Source organism: Octopus sinensis, linkage group LG8 (genome assembly GCF_006345805.1).
Source record: "Octopus sinensis linkage group LG8, ASM634580v1, whole genome shotgun sequence".
Taxonomy (NCBI): domain Eukaryota; kingdom Metazoa; phylum Mollusca; class Cephalopoda; order Octopoda; family Octopodidae; genus Octopus; species Octopus sinensis.
This window is the reverse complement of record NC_043004.1, coordinates 32,250,136-32,271,682: the sequence shown is the minus strand read 5'-3', so window position 1 is coordinate 32,271,682 and position 21,547 is coordinate 32,250,136. Positions and strand designations below refer to the sequence as shown.

Genomic DNA, 21,547 nt, shown 5'->3' with positions numbered 1-21,547 from the left:
ATGATGTGATTTTTATATTTTTAGAATGATATTGTAGGGTAGGGGTGAGAGGCCAGATCTGGCTGGTTTGAACATAAAACAGCTGGAATATCTGGACTAGATATGGCCAATTTAAATGCTAATTGGCTCAACATGTCTATAACTATAGTGAAAAAAGAATTACACAGATTTAAACTGTATTTTGTCTTCACATTAATAAAGACACAAAGGAGGTTAAAATTTTCACTGATATCATTTTCTTTTCTCATGTTTGTTCATAAACCACTATTGTAGTATCTTGTCAAAGACTTTATTACATATATCTGCATTGAGAAATTGTGTCTCATGAATATACTTTTAACTCATATCTCATCATTATCATCATCGTTTTAATGTCTACTTTCCCATGCTTGCTTGAGTGGGACAGAATTTATTGAGATAAATTTTCTAAGGTCTGATTGACTTCCTGTTGCCAGTCTTCATCTACTTCCAAGCAAGGAAGGTAATATCTCTCCATGGCCAGACATGTTCTCACAGACTATTGGAAATGAATGACACTACCTGTATGTTAATGACACTCATTTACAACTTACACATGATATCAAGACAAAGAGACACAAATATTGGGTTGTCCGGAAAGTTTGTGCCAATTTTTAAAGGTAAGAAAATGGTCAATAAATACTTGCCATTACATTTTTAATCAACCAAATATGAACCATTTGAAAATACCCTCTTCCCAGAAATGAGGTGGTTTCATGGCATAGAATTCATCAAGGTATCTTTTTACGTCATCCAAGGAATTGAAATTCTTACCATTAAGACTATTCTGCAGAGACCTGAATAAAAGTGGAAATCCGAAGGAGCAATATCTGGTGAATATGGTGGGTGGGGTAACACATCCCAGCCGAGCTGCAGCAATTTTTGTCTGGTTCCCAAAGCATCAAGGGTCAAAAATGAACTTTCTTATCTTCCATTTTAAAGGGTTACAGAATTAACACAGGTTATAGGAACATAAACCTTCTTCCACGAAAAGATAGCTTAAACTGTGCTCTAAATGGAGGTGTAGTCAAATCTTATTTTATGGACTCAACCATGTTCTAAAATAAGTCAAAAGGTAAGCTACTATAAACCGGCACAAACTTTCCAGACAACCCAATATATACACATTCTCTCTTTCCCTCTTACACACACCTTGGTAGTCTTTTGAGTCCCAGAAAGGTGATTCTGCAATTTCTTGCTGAACAACCTGCACAGATGATTTGCTGATAGTGAGCAAATGCTTGTGCTTTACAGGACCTCATTCCCTCCAATCTATACTGCCTGTATAGGTGCACAATGCGCCAAGCTTTGAAGTGATCAAAGAGTATCATGAAATAAAGTGTTTTGCTCAAGAACACAACTCACTAGCCTGTTTGAAAATCAGGACCATGATTTCATAATAGTAAGTACAACACTCTAATCTTTATGTGTGCGCCCACATGTGTGTGTGTGTATGCAAAAAAAAAAAAAAAAGAAAAGAGCAGCCAGCTGTCATACACAAACAAGTATGACTTAGTAATACTCTTTACTCTCTCTTTTACTTGTTTCAGTCATTTGACTGCGGCCATGCTGGAGCACCGCCTTTAGTCGAGCAAATCGACCCCGGGACTTATTATTCTTTGTAAGCCCAGTACTTATTCTATCGGTCTCTTTTGCCAAACCGCTAAGTGACAGGGACGTAAACACACCAGCATCGGTTGTCAAGCAATGCTAGGGGGACAAACACAGACACACACACATATATATATATATATACATATATACGACAGGCTTCTTTCAGTTTCCGTCTACCAAATCCACTCACAAGGCATTGGTCGGCCCAGGGCTATAGCAGAAGACACTTGCCCAAGATGTCACACAGTGGGACTGAACCCGGAACCATGTGGTTGGTTAGCAAGCTACTTACCACACAGCCACTCGTGTACTATGCTTTTACTAATTGATCTAGGTGCTTGTGTAGTCATGAGTAGACATAGACAAACCCTCACCCTTGAGTGAGAGGAACATCCAAGATGTAACAGCTGCAGAGAGAGAGAGGGTGTGGCTTTACTAGCACCCAGCTGGTCCTCGTTTTCAGTTAGAAGACTGGCATGACATGAAATGAAGTGCTGTTCCAGTATACAATGAGCCACTTAACCTGGGAATTGAACACATAACCATATGATCAAGCCAAATACCTGAATCACCAGGTTACATACCTTCACTGTGTATGTATGTGTATGCATATGCACACGGAAATAATTTAATTACCTTCGCTACATGCGCATATTTCGTAGCAGTTGATATATCACCAGACTTCTTGGCAACCATAGCAGCAGATTTATATTGATCCCGTCGCTCACACAGCATATTGTGAGTACTATTTGCTGAAATTAAATATAAACATCAGGTATAATGATAGTAATAATAATAATCCTTTCTGCTATAAGCACAAGGCCTGGAATTTGGGAGGAAGGGACTAGTCGATTACATCAACCCCAGTGTTTTACTGGTACTTAATTTATCGACCCCGAAAGGATGAAAGGCAAAGTTGACCTCAGTACAATTTGAACTTAGAATGTAAGGACAGACAAAATGCCACTAAGCATTTTGCCCAGCATGATAATGATTCTGCCAGCTTAATAATAATAATAATAATAATAATAATAATAATAATAATAATAATAATAATATGTCTTGGTATAAAAGATGGGCTACAGCAAATATTCTGGTCAATACCACAGATTTGCTTGTCAGTTGTTTGACCTTAACCAGTTGAGCATGTCCCTTAGTGGCTGACGATATGTGCATCTCTGATCACGAGCAGAAGTAGTGGGGGAGCATCATAGCCATGTGTTGAGAGGGATGCTTTGGGGTTTGAATAGTTCACCTCTGGAAACATGGGTGGTTCTTTCAACATCCTTAAACAACCCTTATTCGGGGACCGTTTGAGCGGGATGGGCTACTCAACCTGAAGAAAATTCAAACTGGGCCCCACCTGCAAGGTCATGTGCTGTTATCTTGATATGAGATCACCATGTCGCGCACATATGGTTGTGATGCATGTGCCTGGTGTACCTTTATCAGACGGGTAGTCATGATGGGTATATTGGGCTTCGTATATTTTACCCCAGTGTCACTTTGATGGCATGAACTGCTCTCTCACTCAATAATAATAATAATAATAATAATAATAATAATAATAATAATAATAATAATAGTAGTAATGATGATAATTTCAAATTTTAACACAAGGCAGCAATTTTTGGGGAGGGAGTAAGTCGATTTCATTGCTCCCAGTACTCAACTGGTATTTATTTTATTGACTCATGGTTTGTTAATTACTCCTCAAAGAAGACATAGCTTCCTTCTCCCATCATTGAACATAGGTTAGTTGTTAAATAAAGCAATAATAAATTAGGTTAGCACATTAGAGGATAGCCTTATTTGTATATTCGGACTTTCAACAGCTCATCATTAAACCTACATACAAGTAACTGGTGAAAAATTAAAGACAGAAAAAAAAATGAAGAACTGATGATGCATATTTTTAAAACGCCCACCAAAATGACAACAGACGAAAAAAAAAAAAAACAAAGAAAAGAAACAGACCTCCAGAAGATTCTGGTATTGGATGCTTCATCTGATCAACTCTCACAGGTTTTGGTTGCTGTGGAGGTTGGGGTCTGTGAGTGCTGGGCATTGAAGAAGATGATGAGGACGGGGATTGTGCTGGACTGCGTGCAGTATCATGGGAGGACTTTGGAGGCAGTGGTGGAAGTACTGGGACAGCTCCAATAGGTGGTTGACCAGGAGGCTTCTCAACTACATTCCTTGGTGGAAGGGCAGGAGCAGCAGATCTAATTGGAGACTCTTCTTGTCTTGGTACATTATCTGGAAAGTTTAAAGTATTATTAATTAACAAATACCATTATATATGCATTTATTCTTTCAAAGGTCAGTCATTTTAGTACAGCAATGCAGGGCACTACCTTCAAGGATTCAGTTTGTCATATCAACCTCAATATTTATTTCAATCTGGTACTTAGCTCATTCAGCTCTAGTTGTCAAAATGTCAATACATAATGAATATACAGACCACAGACACTCATAAATGAATGCACAAAACACACACTCATATGTGATGAAAAGAAAATGCACAATTTAAATGGCGGTGCCCCAGCATGGCCCCAGCATGGCCACAGCTCATTAGCTGAAACTGGAAAAATCAAAATCAATCAAATCAAATCAAATTCTCTTGATATTGTAATTAATCAAATTATTCCAAAGTACATTATTACATACTAGTTTCACTTTTAATAGGAGATAATCATTATAATGTACATGTGTAAAGGTGGCTTTTAGCCCACAATTACAATGACTATCTCTTGTCAGAAGAGAAACAAGTATGTAATATTGTACTTTGGAATAATTTGATTAATTACAATACAAAAGGGGTTGTGCATTTCCAATTTTTTATGTTGTTGATATCTCAAAACTTGAACGGAATATTTTCAACTTTTTGTCTGTGTGTGTCTGTATGTGAGGGCTTCTGCAGAAGTTACCATCAAATAAGTCTCCACTCATATGATACAAGTATATAAGTACTATGTAACTATTCAGTCCATAATGAGAATGTAATGTCAATCTGGCTTTAAATAGACATCAAGAACAAGTACTTAGTAGTAAATAATAAACAATTATTTTTTCGTTTAAAACAATTAGAAGACCAAAATACAAAAATAAAAACACACTTCTTTCAGGTAAGGGTGGCTGAACTTGTACAGGAATTGGTTGGTCTTGAGTCTTAACTGAAGACGGTTCTTTTTTTCGAACAGAAACTGGAGGTGGGATAGAATCCTCTGATATTTTACGGCCTGCTTTTGCATCTTTCAGTAACTCCTCTAAAGTCTATAAAACAAAACAAACATTTATTATCAACATAATCATCAGTTTCATACTATCATTGGAAACTGTATAATAGAATGTGGTTTACAATTTAAAATACAGGATCATTACAGAAGTAACTTTTTAGTTTTACACCACTATAATCTTTTATGCCAATAAATCGAAATCGAATTGAACCAGCCAGGATCCCTGGTCTGGTGGTACGTAAAAAGCACTATCCGACTCGTAGCCGATGCCAGCACCACCTCGACTAGCTTCCGTGCCGGTGGCACATAAAATACACCAATCCGACCATGGCCGTTGCCAGCCTCGCCTGGCACCTGTGCAGGTGGCACGTAAAAAGCACCCACTACACTCACGGAGTGGTTGGCGTTAGGAAGGGCATCCAGCTGTAGAAACATTGCCAGATAAGACTGGAGCCTGGTGCAGCCTTCTGGCTTCCCAGATCCCCGGTCGAACCGTCCAACCCATGCTAGCATGGAGAACGGACGTTAAACGATGATGATGATGATGAACACCCCTAAAAGTTGCAGTGTTCTCAGAGTTAGCTCAAATTCTTTTACATTTACTTTTCCTTGGTACCCTCATCTTTATCAGTCAACCTCTGTATAATGAAACAGTTTCTTTTGGTGTATTTGGCACTGTTCCAAAACAATGTAAACATACATACACACACAGAAACATACATACATAATATATATATACAACAGGTAAGTACACATACATATACTGGCCAATGTAGTCTCTAATATATGAGATAGAACGGTCTAGGCAGGAATGCTGAGAATCATAAACCTGTTAGAACAAGAAAACAACAAGGGGTTAAGCAACAATGACAACAATAAATGGAGGTGCTTTCTCAAATGTATTGCTCCTTACTTTAATTCCTCTGGTCAACCTTCTTTTCTTACTTGATTCATCTGTATTGGACAGGGCACTGGTGTACATGGACATACGATCTTTTAGTAAGGTAACAGAGTCTGGAGATGGACTGGATGTCTGTTGGTGGACAGCTGGTCTTGAAACGGGGAGTTGATCAGAGGTAGAAACTGGTATTGAAGGAGCAAGAGTTGGAATAGACGTATCACTCATTAACTCATTGAGTTCTTTCTGAAATAGATATGGTAGCACATATAAAAGAACCAGTTCACAGAGATGTAAAGATGTGTGTGTGTGTGTGTGTGTGTGTGTGTGTGTGTGAGGGGGTGAGAGAGATGGGCTGGATGACTGAAAACATGATGAATTTGTAACCGAGAATTAAAATCTGACATGAAAATAGCAGCATAACCCACCAAAAAACAAAATCTGCCTCACTTCTGGTGAGAGAGAAAAGACTGATTCATTCAATTTCAAAGAAAGGAAAAGAATAAATGTGAATTTTGATGGGGATTGAAGATACTTAATTGAGGAGAAGGAGTAGGGTCTTGGTTCTCAGCAGTAACTTCCAGAGTGATGAGGTTGATATCAGTGTTGTTTAGATTGGATACCAGTTGGATTCATACATACTATAAAACTGTAAAAAGGTGGGTGAGGAGAGAATTGTAGAGGGATAAAATCTTGAGAGAGAAATATATGACTGAACAAAATGTTTAGGGGTGATTTTGACTGGAGGAAGGAAGGAAGGGTGGAAAAAGGAAGAGAAGTACTGCATTGCTAATGAAAAATGCTATACAGTTAACTAATTCAGTGGAACAGAGACTGTTGTAGATAGAGCTACAGTGGTTGTAGCATTCATTCAGATGAATCTTTGCCAATCAATCAAATAACCCTTCTTTTGGAAGTGGTGTAGGATATCTATAAAACAGTAACACCAAATATATATAAACAGTATACCAATGTAGGTCTTATGTTTTTTAAATCCTTTTGTCACCATAATTCTGTTAAAACCCTGCTTTTGCTTCAATTAATTTTGAAAGTAATGAAAGATTTAATAAAATAATTTTGCCATTATTAAGATGGTGTTTGAGGCATACATTATATGATCAAAAGTATCCAGACACCCTGCAAAATGTGTGCTTATCATAGAAGATGACTCAGTACTACCATTCACCATGTGGAACACATGGTCAGTGATCTCAGTAGCCAGCATACAGTGCTAGGCAGCAGAATGTGACACTCTGCACAACTAACATAGTTTCAACATGGTCTGGTGATCAGGTGTCATTTGTCTAATAATCCTTTACGCAAGATTTCTACCCTCCTGAACATATCTAGGTCCACTGTTTCCAATGTAATAGTGAAGTGGAAATGTAAAGGGATGTGTACAACCCAAACGCATTTGGGCCAACCTCCCATGTTAACCCCTAGAGACCATCAAGTGTTGAAGAGGATGGTACAACATAATTGTCTATCACCCCTCACCACCATCACTCAGGAATTCCAACCTGCAGCAAGATCTACTCCAAGCACCATGACTGTTCAGCACGAGATGCAGAAAATTGGTTTCCATGGAAGAACAGCTGCTCATAAGCCACACATCACACAGACAATCTCAACACCACCTCACGTGGTGTAAAGAGCATTGAAACTGGACTACAGAACAGTGGAAAACTGCTGTATGGAGTGATGAACCACATTACACAATGTGGTGATCTGATGGTAGAGCATGGGTATGGTGAATGCCTGGGGAGTGATATACACCAGCCTGTATAGTGCCAACCGTGAAATTTGACAGTGATGGGATCATGTTGCGGTCATGTTTCACCGGAAGTGGAGCTTGGCCCCCGTGTTGCTTTATGTGGTACTGTCATGGCACAAGTTACACTGACATTTTAACCACTTTCATGTTGCCTACTGTCAAAGACCAGTTTGGGGATGGCCCTTGCGTATTTCAACATGACTAAGCACCTGTCCATACTGCAGGGGTCTATGCAGAATGGGCTGCCATTCCCCAGGGAACCTTCAGCCACCTCATTGAAAGTATGCTTATGAAAGTGGAGGCTGTCATCAAGGCTAAGGGTGGGCCAACACTGTATTGACTGCCAGAGTTCCTGATGGAGAGTAGCCCGAACTTGTACTTCCTTATCAAGTGGGTTTCTGGATACTTTTGATCACATAGTGTAAATTAACATGAAAATTTTAATAGAAAGCTTCAATTTAGATCACTTTAAACAGGAAGTTTGAATAATGAACCAAGGGCTATCTCAGGTGGGTTGATATCAAAAGGGTTAAAGGGTCAGCAACCAATCAAAATTATCTTCTGGCTAAAACAAGAAATTTAGTCATTGTGATGCAGTTTAGCAAATGTTTATAAAATAACTGAAGTCTAAGTAAAAGATCATTTAGAAATTGTGAGGCCTTGCATTTGACTTTGACGGGATTTTTTCTCTGGGTTTTAAGCATAAGAAGGAAGTGATACTACTACTACCAGAACCAGTACAGAAGCAATGTACTTTAGTTTGGTTAGTTTAAAGCCATGCTGGAGCACTATGTTGTAGATTTTATTTTAATGTTTACAGAATTAAAAGAATATCTATTTATTCATTTATTTCCTACAGGGGGCTAAACACAGAGGGGACAAAGAAGGACAGACAAAGGAATTAAGTCGATTACATCAACCCCAGTAGTAAATGGTACTTATTTAATCAACCACAAAAGGATGAAAGGCAAAGTTGACCTAGGCGGATTTTGAACTCAGAATGCAATGGCAGACGAAATACCGCTAAGCATTTCGCCTGGCATGCTAATAGTATCTATTTCTACCACTAATACCCAACCACCATAACAAAACAAAAGATAAATTTATTCAATTCAGGTATATGGCTAAGAAATTTACTTCACAAATACATGGTTACACGTTCAATCCCACTGTATGGAATCTTAGGCCAATATTAATTCTACCATACACTGAAGTTGAACAAGGTCTTGGGCATGAAATTTACAAGATGGAAGCTGCAAAAGGCCATCATATATATATTATATATATTGTGTGTGTGAGAGAGCATGTGCACGTGTGTGTGAGTATATGCATTTGAGATATGCTCCTATTTGTGAAAAGTAGACTTAACCATTAGATAAATGGAAATTGATAAAATAAGTACCAGATCAATTTAATCAAGAAAAAATCTCAGAGTTTTACTTTGTCCACAGCATGGCCACAGTCCAAAGACTGAAACCAATAACAGAAGACTAAAAGAAAAGTTGACAGCATGGCTGTGTGGTAAGAAGCTTGCTTCTCAACCATGTGGTCCTGAGTTTAGTTTCACTGCATGGCATCTTGGTCAAGTGTCTTTTGCTATAACTCTGGGCTGGCCAAAGCTTTGTGAATGGATTTGGTAGCCAGAAACAGAAAGAAGACTGTCATATGTGTTTGTGTGTGTGTATGTATATTTATGTGTCCATGTACCCCCCACCATTGCCTGACAACCGATGTTGGTGTGTTTACATCCCTGTAACTTAGCAGTAAAAAAGACCAATAGCATAAGTACTAGGCTCACAAAAAATAAGTCCTGGGGTTGATTTCTTCGACTAGAAACCCTTTAAGACGGTGCTCCAGCATGGCCACAGTCAACTGACTGAAACAAGTAAAAGAATAAGAGAATACCAAAAGTTCAGGATCTTCATTTTCAGACATTTCCTCATCACTTGGGATGTCTTGCATACTTTCTGCTGCCATCTTGTTGATGTCTGATAGAGTGACAATACCTAGAAAAAATATATATATATGTATATATGCATACACACACATACGTATATAAATATGTATACAGGTCAACATCTAAATATACTGGAAACAACTTATACACACAGATATTAAAATGAATAGCCATTTGAGACTCAAAACTTCTCAAAATTTCATGTGTTACTTACACAATTATCAATACACATATAGAAACACCAAAATATGCTCATTCAACCAGTTATGCAATAAAGGAGTGATATAAAGCAAAAATTAGTTCTACAAATGCAAACCACACCATAGCTCATAACCACTACATTAGTATAGTGGAAAGTAAGTTTAAGTAGCATAACATCACCCACATATCATCCTTCAAACATAGAGAGAAGAGTTACATCCGGCACTTAAAAGAGTTTCATACTGACTCCAATTTCAATTATTATCTAAGCACAAGATCAGAGCTCTTTGTAAGATGCCACAACATCCACAAGCACCTGTTAAAATTTTGGAACTGCACTCTAGCTCTAGATCAAGCAGACTTAAATTAATCTATAATACACTTCCTTTTTATGTTTGATAAATGTTGTGTATATAAAATAAAGAATGACAAAATATCATACTCAAAGGTCAATCTTTCAGATCTTTACCTTTTTACAGATTAAAATAATTTTTTGTAGCTAAACGCTTTCAAACTTCAGACACTGGTAGAATGTGTCATATGAAACATGTTTTACTCTTAGCATTTTTGAAAAAAAACTTATATTTACAAAGTTATTTCACCTTAAAGTTCTCGTATTTTGGTAATTTCAACCAATCAATGACGTATATTCAGCTGAATAAAATTACTGCTGTTGTTTGTCAACAAGAACTTCCGGCGGTGTATATTTCGTTTGTCACTTATTTATGACAACCTTAAAACCTTAAAACCAGTACAAACGCACGAACGATGTCATAAATAACAGTGACAAACGAAAAATACACCGCCGATAGTTGCTGTTGACAAACAACAGCAGTAATTTTATTCAGTTGAATACACGTCATTGAGTGGTTGAAATTACCAAAATACAACAACTTTAACATGAAATAACTTCGTAAATATAAGCTTTTCTCAAAAATGCAAAGAGTAAAACATGTTTTATATGACACATTCTTCCAGTGTCTGAAGTTTGAAAGTGTTTAGTTACAAAAAATTATTTATTAAATCTGTAGGTCAAAAAGTAAACATCCAATCTTTCTTCATGTAGTGTTGACATTTTCTGTTGATGTGGAAAAAAGAAGACAAATGCTGATGTTTCCAATAGAGTGATCTATTCAACCACATTACATATTTCTGCAATATATTCACAATGAATTGTGCAACCTAGCTATGAAAAGAGTATTGCATTTTAAGACCCTTTAATTGTATACTTTGCTTCAATGTTTAAAATTTCTTCTCTAATTTGACAAATCTAGCAATGAGGACTAGGTCATCAACATATAAAACTTTCCAGTCTTAAAAACCTATGCTACAGCCTGAAAAACTTGATGATCAGATATTTTATTGCCACCTCACCCAAGGATGACCAGCAATAGTGACTTTAGTGGGAAATTAACTCAAAACATAAGAGCAGTAATTAAATACTAATTACTTTGTCTACTCAGCTATTAAATCTATCAATCTATTGATGAAATAATCCTTTCTGCTATAGGCACAAGGTCTGGAACGTTGTCAATTACATCAACACCAGTGCACAACTGGTACTTTATTTCATCAAACTTGAAATGATGAAAAACAAAGTCTACTTTGGTGGAATCTGAACTCAGAATGTAAAGATGGACAAAATGCTGTTAAGCATTTTTTCTGGCATGCTAACAATTCTGCCAGCTTGCCATTCTGACCTCAGTTAAATAATAAAAGCAAGTACTTAATCATTTCTTACCTTTATTTCTAGTAACTTTTGGGGGAGATACGTCACCATCCAAGGCTGCCAACTCCGCAAGAATGTCTGCATCATCGCCATCATCATCATCATCAAAGTTACCTTGCAACATTGATTCAAATTCTTTTGTGTCTACACCAAGTCCAAACTATAAGAGCAAAATAATGACACAAATATACAAAACATTAAACAGCTAACCAACCATCGACCATCATCAAATCATTTTTAACATAGCTATCTTTCTATGTTGATGTTCATCACCTTCATCAACACCACTATTGTTCTATCTATTTTTCTACTCCCAGTTTTTACTAACACTTCCTTTCATCTCACCACCTGGATCATCCATACTACAAGCATTAAATCAATGCCACTATATAAAGCACACATATACACACAAATGTCTATCAGTTGTTAAGTTGTACTTAATACTGTAAACTTTAAAACAGAAAAATCAATACAATTGTAGAGAAAGGATATATTATTGTGTGGAACTGGAAAGTTCAAATCCTGACAATGACCAGTGATTTCAACTGAGTCAAAAACATCTTCAGACTGACCAAAGGTTACTAAAGACTCCTGTGCCTGAGATTAATTCACTAGTGAGTTGTCATGTTGGAGCCAGTTCTTAGCCCGAGTTACTGCCTTCTTAGATGGGTTAGCAGACCACATCTCAATTTTATTTCCCAATTTTAGCATAGTTTCTATGGCTGGATATCCTTCTTATTACTAATTACTTATAGAGTGTGCCCCGTACTGATCTAGATCTAAAGCCAACAGAGACAAAAATATTGAGTGTACAGAAAGCAGCTGGAACTAGGAAAGGTTTTGCTTGAAACCAAAGCAGTAGTAAAACTAGTACTAGCAAAAGAAAAAACTGATGCAGGGAAGCAGTTGGAGACCCAGATTACTGCTAAAGGAACTGAAAGGGACCAAACAAAACAACCAAGCATTTGCAAAATTTGTGAGGAAGAAGTGGAGGATAAACAGAGGTCGGTTGGCTGTGAGCTGTCCCATGCTCGGTTCCACGCAAAATGTGTGGGTTTTGGCGAATCACTGTTCAAGGCAATCAGAGCAGAAGCAAACCAAAGGGAACAGGAATCTGGCCTCCATTGGTATTGTCCTAAACCATGCAATAAGCTAGCCAAGAAGTTCCTCCTTAGATTTGGCATGATGGAGGATAGAATGGACTCTCTTGAGAGTGAAATGAAGGAAACGAAGAACAGACTTCAAAAGATTGAAGCAGGAGAATTCCCACCAAAGATAGCAGAAGCAGTGAAGACATTGTCAGCGGTAGGAGTTGCAGCAAACCAAACGTCGAGAGCAGAAATGAGTAAAAATGATATTGAGAAATTGATGGAGGAGAAAGCTAGGGAGCAAAGACAGAAATTGGAAGACAGAGCACGAACGAGCAAAAATTTGGTCATATTTGGACTGGATGAACCAACTATGGAAGATAAAGAGAAAAGAAGACAGGAAGATGTTGTATATACATTGAATAGCCCTAGTTCAGTTACCTGTCTATATACAATGCTGACAGTCTTCTAAATAAAACGACTGAATTAGAGGTTATGATAGAGATACATAAGTCTGTAGTGATGGGGGTTGTGGAGATTAAACCAAAGCACTTGAGATTTGGCATCCAAGAGAGTGAAATCACCATTCCGGGATATGAAGCATTTCACAACCTTGAGAAAAGAGGACGAGGAATATGCTTATATGTCAAGAGTGAGATGAGACCATCCTTGAATGGTAATTTAGAAATGGACTTCAAAGAGTATGTATTCATAGATTGTAAATTATGAGAAGAAACTATAACAGTTGGATTGTTCTACAGGAACCCAAATACAAGCTCAGAGGAAAATAACGAGAGTTTAAACAGATTGCTATTAAATGTGGCAGACAAGAAACCTCAATATTTACTGCTAATCGGCGACTTCAACTACCCCAATATAAATTGGGAACAAGACAGGCATCTGAAAGTTGAGAACCATGCAGCAAGCAAATTCTTCAAGGCAACAAAGGAAGAATTCCTGATACAGCACCAGAGAGAACCAACAAGAATCAGGGAAGGACGGTGTCCAACATGAGACGACCTGGTGATGACAAACAGGGAAGACATGATCAATGGTATCATTATAGCACCATCCCTTGGGAAGAGTGACCATGTAGTATTGATCACCAGCTTGTCCTATGCTTACCAAGAAACAGGAAAGAAAGAATATTTCAACTTTACAAAGGCAAATATAGAAGAGATGAGGAAAGACCTGGAAAATATCAGATGGGTGGATGAGCTGAAATGTCTATCAGTTGGAGAGGCATGGGAAAAGCTGCGCAAGGAATTGGACAGAGTAACAGAGAAATATGTACCAAAGATGGAAGGCTCAAGAGCAAGAAGAAAGAAGTGGCTCGATAGAGATACACTTAGAACAGTGCAGCAGAAGCACAAACTGTACAGACATAGGTTGCAGACCAAGAATGGGCAAGATTATCAGGCCTACATCAGGAGCAGAAATAAAGCAACAAAGGCATGCCGTAAAGCAAAGAAGAAATTAGAGGAAATGGTAGCAACACAAGCCAAGACAAACCCGAAGTCATTTTGGTCATACATGAAGTCAAAGATGAAATCAAAGACTGGTATTGCAGACTTGAAAGGAAGTGATGGTTCTAAGACAACCACAGACAAAGAGAAAGCCGATCTGCTGAATACTTTCTTTCAGAGTGTCTTCACTGTAGAGAAGGAAGGCGATCTACCAGACGTGCCAGAGTACATGCATGACACAGAGTTGACCAACTTAAACATTTCTGCGGTAAAAGTTCACAAGCAGCTGACAAACCTGAAGATTGCCAAGGCCCCATAACCAGATGGAATCAGCCCACACATACTTTCCAAGCTATCGGATGTACTTGCTCTGCCAATCACATTTGTCTACAGAAAATCAATGGAGACAAACAAAATCCCAGACGAGTGGAGAACTGCTAATGTCACCCTCATATTCAGAAAAGGGAGCCGTTTTGCGGTCAACAACTACAGGCCAGTAAGCTTGACTTGTGTACTGTGCAAGGTGATAGAGGTGCTTGTTCATGAGCATATCACTGAACAATTGTGGCGAAATGACCTCATCCACCAAGAACAGCATGGGTTCACAAAGGGGAGATCATGTGTGACGCAACTGCTTGACGTTCTTGACATCTAGACTGAGGCCTTGGATGCAGGGGGAGGAGTTGATGCGATCTACATGGATTACATGAAAGCGTTCAACAGCGTCCCACATCGTAGTCTTGTAGCCACAGTAGAAGCTCACAATATCAAGGGATATGTCCCTCAGTGGATCCGGGGCTTCTTGAGTCACCGGTTACAACAAGTCTGTGTCAAAGGCATGAAGTCAGAGAGGGGAGAGGTGACAAGTGGCATCCCACAAGGCAGTGTCATTGGTCCAGTACTGTTTCTCAAGTATATAAACAATCTGCCTCAGTATTTCCAGAGCCACGTCAGGTTATTTGCTGTCGACACAAAGATCTTTGGAAGGAATGACATTGATGTGACCATGGCAATGCTGCAAGATGACCTGGATCGCCTTCACGAGTGGTCAACAAACTGGCAAATGCTGTTCCATCCTGAGAAGTGTTCTGTCTTGAGAGTGGCGAAACCGAAGAAGGACAGGAAATACTACATAAGAGGTAGCAGAAAGTGAGGTGGAGGGGGATCTTAGAATCTTGATAGACAAAGGGCTGACCTTCAGGAACCACATAAACCAAGCAACAGCAAAAGCAAATCGAATCTTTGGAGTCATCCAACGATCATTTGACTTCATCACCTGTTATCTTCGTCCAGCTGTACAAGATTCTAGTTTTCCCGATTCTTGGATATGGACACACAATTTGGCAACCCCGGCATAAGGCAATGTGTTGTGAGTTGGAGGATGTTCAGAGGTGTGCCACCAAACTCATTGCATCCTTGAAAGAAAAGCCATAACCAGAGCACTTGGCTGCACTAAACCGGCCTAGTCTCGAACATTGCCGCCGCAGGGGAGATATGATCAACATGTATAAGTATACGCATGGCCTGTACCTCACGAACCGCACCCCCATTCAACTATTTCCAAGGCAGAAATACAAGAGGACACAGCCTGAAATTGGAAAGATCACACTGAGGGCTCAACATTAGAAGCTGCTTTTTCGTACAGCATGTGACCGTCACCTGGAACAGTCTGCCAAACAGTGTGGTCGCAGCTCCATCAGTCAATGCCTTCAAGAACAGGCTTGATGCAAACTGGAGGGAGCTTCCTGCAAAATTTGACCCTGTCTGTTACTATTAGCTACAACTGTCCAAGTGTAGTATCATACATGACAAGTTAATTGTGCTAGTGGAAAATGACCTGTGAACAAGCTCCTACACGGAAACCATCCAGTATCCAGTACACTCTATACAGTGTACTGGGTACATTTTATAAAGGAACCAACGCTAGAGAGGTTGTTGTGCCTTTCTTCACACTTAAGGCTCTCTTGACCTTTTGGTGTTGCTGCTTTTCATTCAAAACAGCACGACCAGAAGGGAATGAACAGAAGAGGGAGGATCAATAGACGCGAGTAGTAAAGCTATGATGGCAGAGCATTTGGTGTAGGTAAAGAGTGGAATCACGGAAGACAGTAATGCCCGGGAGTAATTGAAGAGAGACACTAATGGAAGTTATATGTTTGCAGGAGTCATGGAAGCACTCCGTCGGTTACGACAACGAGGGTTCCGGTTGATCCGAATCAACGGAACAGCCTGCTCGTGAAATTAACGTGTAAGTGGCTGAGCACTCCACAGACACGCGTACCCTTAACGCAGTTCTCGGGGATATTCAGCGTGACACAGAGTGACAAGGCCGGCCTCTTGAAATACAGGTACAACAGAAACAGGAAGTAAGAGTGAGAGAAAGTTGTAGTGAAAGAGTACAGCAGTGATCACCACCATCCCCTGCCGGAGCCTCGTGGAGCTTTTTTAGGTGTTTTCGCTCAATAAACACTCACAACGCCCGGTCTGGGAATCGAAACCGCGACCCTACGACCCTACGACCGCGAGTCCGCTGCCCTAACCACTGGGCCATTGCGCCTCCACAGGAGTAAGACAGGGATTAAGGGAGGGGAAAGGGTAGGAAAGATTGTCAATGGTAGGAGTGTGTGATGAATGTCAAAAATGAATGGTTTAAGAGATAGTGAGCTACGAATAGCAACACAGAAAAGGTGATCGTAGAGCAAGTCGGATAGAAATAAATTTGATGCAGTCCCATACATATGCAGGGGTGTGTATACAGAGACTCATATACAGACACGCTTATGTTTATTTATTTATATATATATCAACACACACATTTATTTAGATGTAAACTTAATGCATACATATACATATGCGCTTACGCGTGTGTGTGAATATGATATATATGATATATACACCTACACATAGACAAATACATTTACATGCATACATACTGACACACCTATTTATGTTGAACTATAAATTGTTGTTTTTCTTGTTCACACCACACAGTGTGTGTGCGCACGAGTGTTATATATATATATGTATGTATAATGAGTGTATGCGTTTACAGCATACGCATCGCATATATACATAATCAAGGAATTATTCCATTAACGTTGTTTACAAAGCAACTAAATTTGTGTCATTTATTGATTGTTTAAATGGTGATATATTGCATAATCAATAATCTCTTACTGATTATCATTTAAATCATCATCATTGAAAAAATATTACTAATGACGATCTTTCGATATTGGTCTACAAAGTGTGGGTATGAGAAGACTACGTCGTTCACCCTTTTTTTCAGCCTAGCCATTATTTTTATTGTTATTATTATTATTATTATTTGTAGTACCTTTATTATTTGGGAAAGTTATTACTGAGTCGTAACTGTTGAGTAAGTCTATATGGTATTTCGGAGAAGCGAAAGACAAAAAGAAAATCAATGACAATACCTGGTCCATAAGGTGTGCCCCTTTACGGGGACCATCCGTTTGTTTCTTTTTGGTCGGCATCTCTACCGTCACATCGGAGTCTTAGCAACCAAAATATGATTTATATATAGATGTAAATATGTACTTCCTTCTTGCTTTTACTTCTCAGTCCCTTTATAAGAACACTCGACCGCAAGATGTACTACACAAAACCATTAGATACGGGTATGTAATCCTGTTTACCATAGACATGACATGTGTATGTGTTTGTGTGTGTATATATCCATGTATATTTCTATATACAAATGTATGTGTATGTATATAGATATATGTATAAAACTATATGTATATATATAACAATATACACACACACACACCAGTTGTACTGATGAGGATAAGAAAATTTCTTTAGAAAAAAAAGCCTCCTGCACGGGACCGATGTAAATATTATTAATTTGTTTTAACACATTAATAGTTTAGGAAAAAAATGGAAATCCGAAATCTCGCCAGAGTTTTTTTTTTTTTACTGTAAACGTGACGTTTAACGAGACATTACGAGATTTGAGAAACGAGAGATAAGGCAGCCATTTTGAAAATAATAGGAAAGCTGTAGGAAGGGGGAGAACAGACGGTCAAAAGCTTTTACTATGGATGACCAAAGCGGTCAAAATCTTTACCCTGGAGACTTTTTTGGTGTTAATTCAGCCTCCAAACAACTTAACCCCGATTGAATATACTTATGGTTTAAAATATTTCTAGCCATGACGATCTCGTCTTTTCTATCTAGTTATTCAATGTATCCAGTCATGTTTTTAAACAGTAGGGTATAGTTTGATGACGATTTAGCTGCTATTTCTAGCAGATCAAAGGACCAGATAGAAGTTCTCTCGCTGGCTCATTGGTGGGGTTGTGGTTGTTCTTCGTGACGTTACTGTTAATGTGGTTGTTGGTGGTGATGTAACCACCTTTATTACACCTCTTCCTGACTAGGAGTTTTCCGTTACGGCTTGATGAATTCCCTCGTGAAAAATTACATCTTTTATACAAGGTTCTACCTTGTATAGCTTTGAACCATACCTCCACATAGCTTTTTTTTTCTTTTTCAGGGATCGGAAGTCTTTGTATTGTCACTGATCCCTTATGTCTAAAGAAAATAGGATTTAGGTTGTAGCTGTTCATGATTTTATAGGTTAGAAAGAATCAGGTGTAGACAATGGAATTGTCAAGATTAGACGAATTACTTCCTTTTGATACTCATGCAGAAGATGTGGACAGTATCTAAACTCCTTTTTAGATATCTTATTATTGTGAAACGTAAAAATCTTTTTATCAGATTACTTAATTAGATTGATATATCTAAATTCTTCTCTCCTCAAGCTAAAGAAGGAACTTCTAGGAGGTTGCTGAATCTGCAAGGAATAGCAGCCAAATCTCTCTAAAACTACATCCCACTGTCTTGAAAAAAATGGAACACAGTTGGATAATATAGTCTGAGAGAACACTTTTGAGAATGTTTGACCATACATCTACTCAATCAGGGCTAAACAACCACTTCCCTTTCCTATTTTTCTGTTTTTATAACAGTTAGTAAGAAAGTAAAGAGTTGATACTGTTCATTGGATGTATATCCATATCACTAGTTCACTTTGACAAAGAACTGCAATCTTACTTTGTGGCAGTGTGTTTTCTTATTTTTTAAACCATTTTCATAAATGTATATTTTTTTCTTTGTCACCTCTTAATATCTGACATAACTGTTGAAAATGAATAAGTAATGTTTTTCTTTTTTGTTGTCCATTAGTGTTACAAATGTTTAGAGAGGTAACCCTTTAATAGTAATAATTTCACTTCAATTCAACCCATAATTATTTGATATTACAATTGAAGTTGTAATAACAATAAATTTGAAAGCAATTGTGCAGGTACAGGTATAGCTTTGTGACTAAATTTGTTTCCCAACAACATGGTTTCAGATACAGTCCCACTGTGTGATGCCTCGCCTTGTGAATGGATTGGGCACATAAAAACTGAATGAAGCCTGTCATATATGTATATGTAACTATATATGTCTTCCCTTTCCTATTATAAGGGTTGGTGACAGGAAGGGCATTCAACCATAGACAATTTGCTTCAATGAGTTCCATCTAATTCAAACAAGAATTGAAAAGTGAATGATGATGTACAATGATTTATTTTTGACTCAATACTACACATAACTGGATCAGGATTATGTTTGCTTAACCAATCCCAGTAAGTTATTAATGGCCTTGTCAAACGAAAGTGACTCCTTTTCCAGACTCTCTGAGACTGTTGTGAAGAAGGACCTTATACTTCACTAGAATTTATTTTACTGGCTTTATAAAGATGAAGGCAAATTTGGTTACAAACTATGTAACTAAATACTACAAGGTATTTTGTCTAGCGCTCTGACACTCTGCTATCCTCACAACATAAAATAATGATATAAATAACATACATGAAATATGTGGAGGCGCAATGGCCCAGTGGTTAGGGCAGCGGACTCACGGTCGTAGGATCGCGGCTTCGATTCCCAGACCAGGCGTTGTGAGTGTTTATTGAGCGAAAACACCTAAAGCTCCATGAGGCTCCGGCAGGGGGTGGTGGCGATCCTTGCTGTACTCTTTCGCCACAACTTTCTCTCACTCTTTCTTCTGTCGGCCTGCTCGTTTAGCCAGCGGGGTGGCGTCATTTGAAGGCTAAAACAATGCGAAGCGCATCGTGACCAGCGATGTGTAGCAACATCTGATAGCCTGGTCGGTCACGGTGACATGAAATATAATAACTTTGTTCATATAACATCTGCTTAAATATAATATAGAACAATAATTGCTAACATAGGCACAAGGCCAGAAATTTGGAAGAAGGAGCACTTAATCTGATCAACCCCAATGCTTGACTGGTACTTTATTTTATCAGGCCCAGTAGAATGAAAGGCAAAGTTTTCCTTAGCAGGATTTGAACCCAGAGCATAAACAGCCAGAATGAATACTGAAAAATATATTGTCCAATGCTCTAATGACTACCAATAGTAAACATATAGTGGAACCTATCTTGTTCAGTAAGGTCAACAGGAACTGTAAAGTAAAAACCAGAGTTCAAGAAAACAGTGGTCTGTATTAATAAAAGTCATTTGATAAGATTCACAAATTTGGATAAGCTTGTTCAATCTTGGAAAGACAAGAGTACATTAAGCAAAGCCATTTTTTATGCTTATCTTCTATGCTACTGTTAACCTTTTAAGGTATTTATTTTACTGACTTTACTTGAAATATCAAGTTTCTTATCTTCCTACAGTATTCAAACATATCCAATTTGTGAATTTTAGAAAAGGATTATTGCAAATACAGACCATCTGCTTTTTATTTAGAGTTCCTGTTTGTCTAAATGATGAAAGAGTTTCTTATTACATGTACTCTTGACTCCGTGTGGCATACAACCTATACTGGGAAAAGCAGTTTTCCCATGGGCAATTAGCTGTAATATCATTAAGTTCAAAATCAAATAAATTCAACCTACCCAGATAAAAATTTATGTAAATCATTGAAAAAAAAATACAAGATAATAATGTTGCTTCCTCTACTATTCTCCAAATTCCTCAAATTACCAACAACTCTTTGACTATGTGTCCTGCATTGAGGACATATATTTCACTTCATCCCTTTATGAATTCATCATCCTCAATGACTTTTTAGCTCTCATTCAACACTGATGCCACTGACCTTTTCACTATCCTCAACTTTCATCATCAACTCGTTTCATCCATTTCACATATCCCGAACTGACAGACACACTCTGAACATTGTTGATCTCTTTCTCTACTCCAAATTCATCCTCTACAGATGTTAAATGAACAAAGTTTATGTATCCTGAGCTGGCAGAATTGTTAGCAAGCTGGACAAAATGTTTAGCAACATTTCATCCATCTTTACATTCTGAGTTCAAATTCTGCCAAGGTTAATTTTACCTTTCATCCTTTCAGGGTTAATAAAACAAGTACCAGTTGAGTAATAGGGTCTATGTAATCAACTTACCCACAGCTCTGAAATTGCTACCCTTATGCCAATATTAGAAACCATTATTTTATGTTGTGAGGATAGTGGACTGTCAGAGTGTCTGACAAAATACC

At 38.1% G+C, this 21,547-nt stretch overlaps 1 protein-coding gene across 2 annotated transcripts in view; it reads right to left on the bottom strand.

The window, feature by feature from the left end:
- Positions 1-17,966, bottom strand: part of LOC115214939 (coiled-coil and C2 domain-containing protein 1-like) — a 54,259-nt gene extending 36,293 nt beyond the window's left edge. The window contains exons 1-7 of one of the 2 annotated variants that reach the window (XM_036505333.1): positions 17,422-17,966; positions 11,443-11,590; positions 9,449-9,549; positions 5,785-6,015; positions 4,752-4,908; positions 3,610-3,891; positions 2,269-2,384 (exon numbers count right to left, since the gene is read on the bottom strand). In XM_036505333.1, the coding sequence (XP_036361226.1) occupies positions 2,269-2,384; positions 3,610-3,891; positions 4,752-4,908; positions 5,785-6,015; positions 9,449-9,549; positions 11,443-11,590; positions 17,422-17,481 (1,095 nt within the window). In that variant the 5' untranslated portion in view covers positions 17,482-17,966. The remainder of the gene's footprint in view (positions 1-2,268; positions 2,385-3,609; positions 3,892-4,751; positions 4,909-5,784; positions 6,016-9,448; positions 9,550-11,442; positions 11,591-17,421) is intronic. The other variant, XM_029784022.2, reaches the window with a different exon arrangement.
- Positions 17,967-21,547: the final 3,581 nt, after the last annotated feature.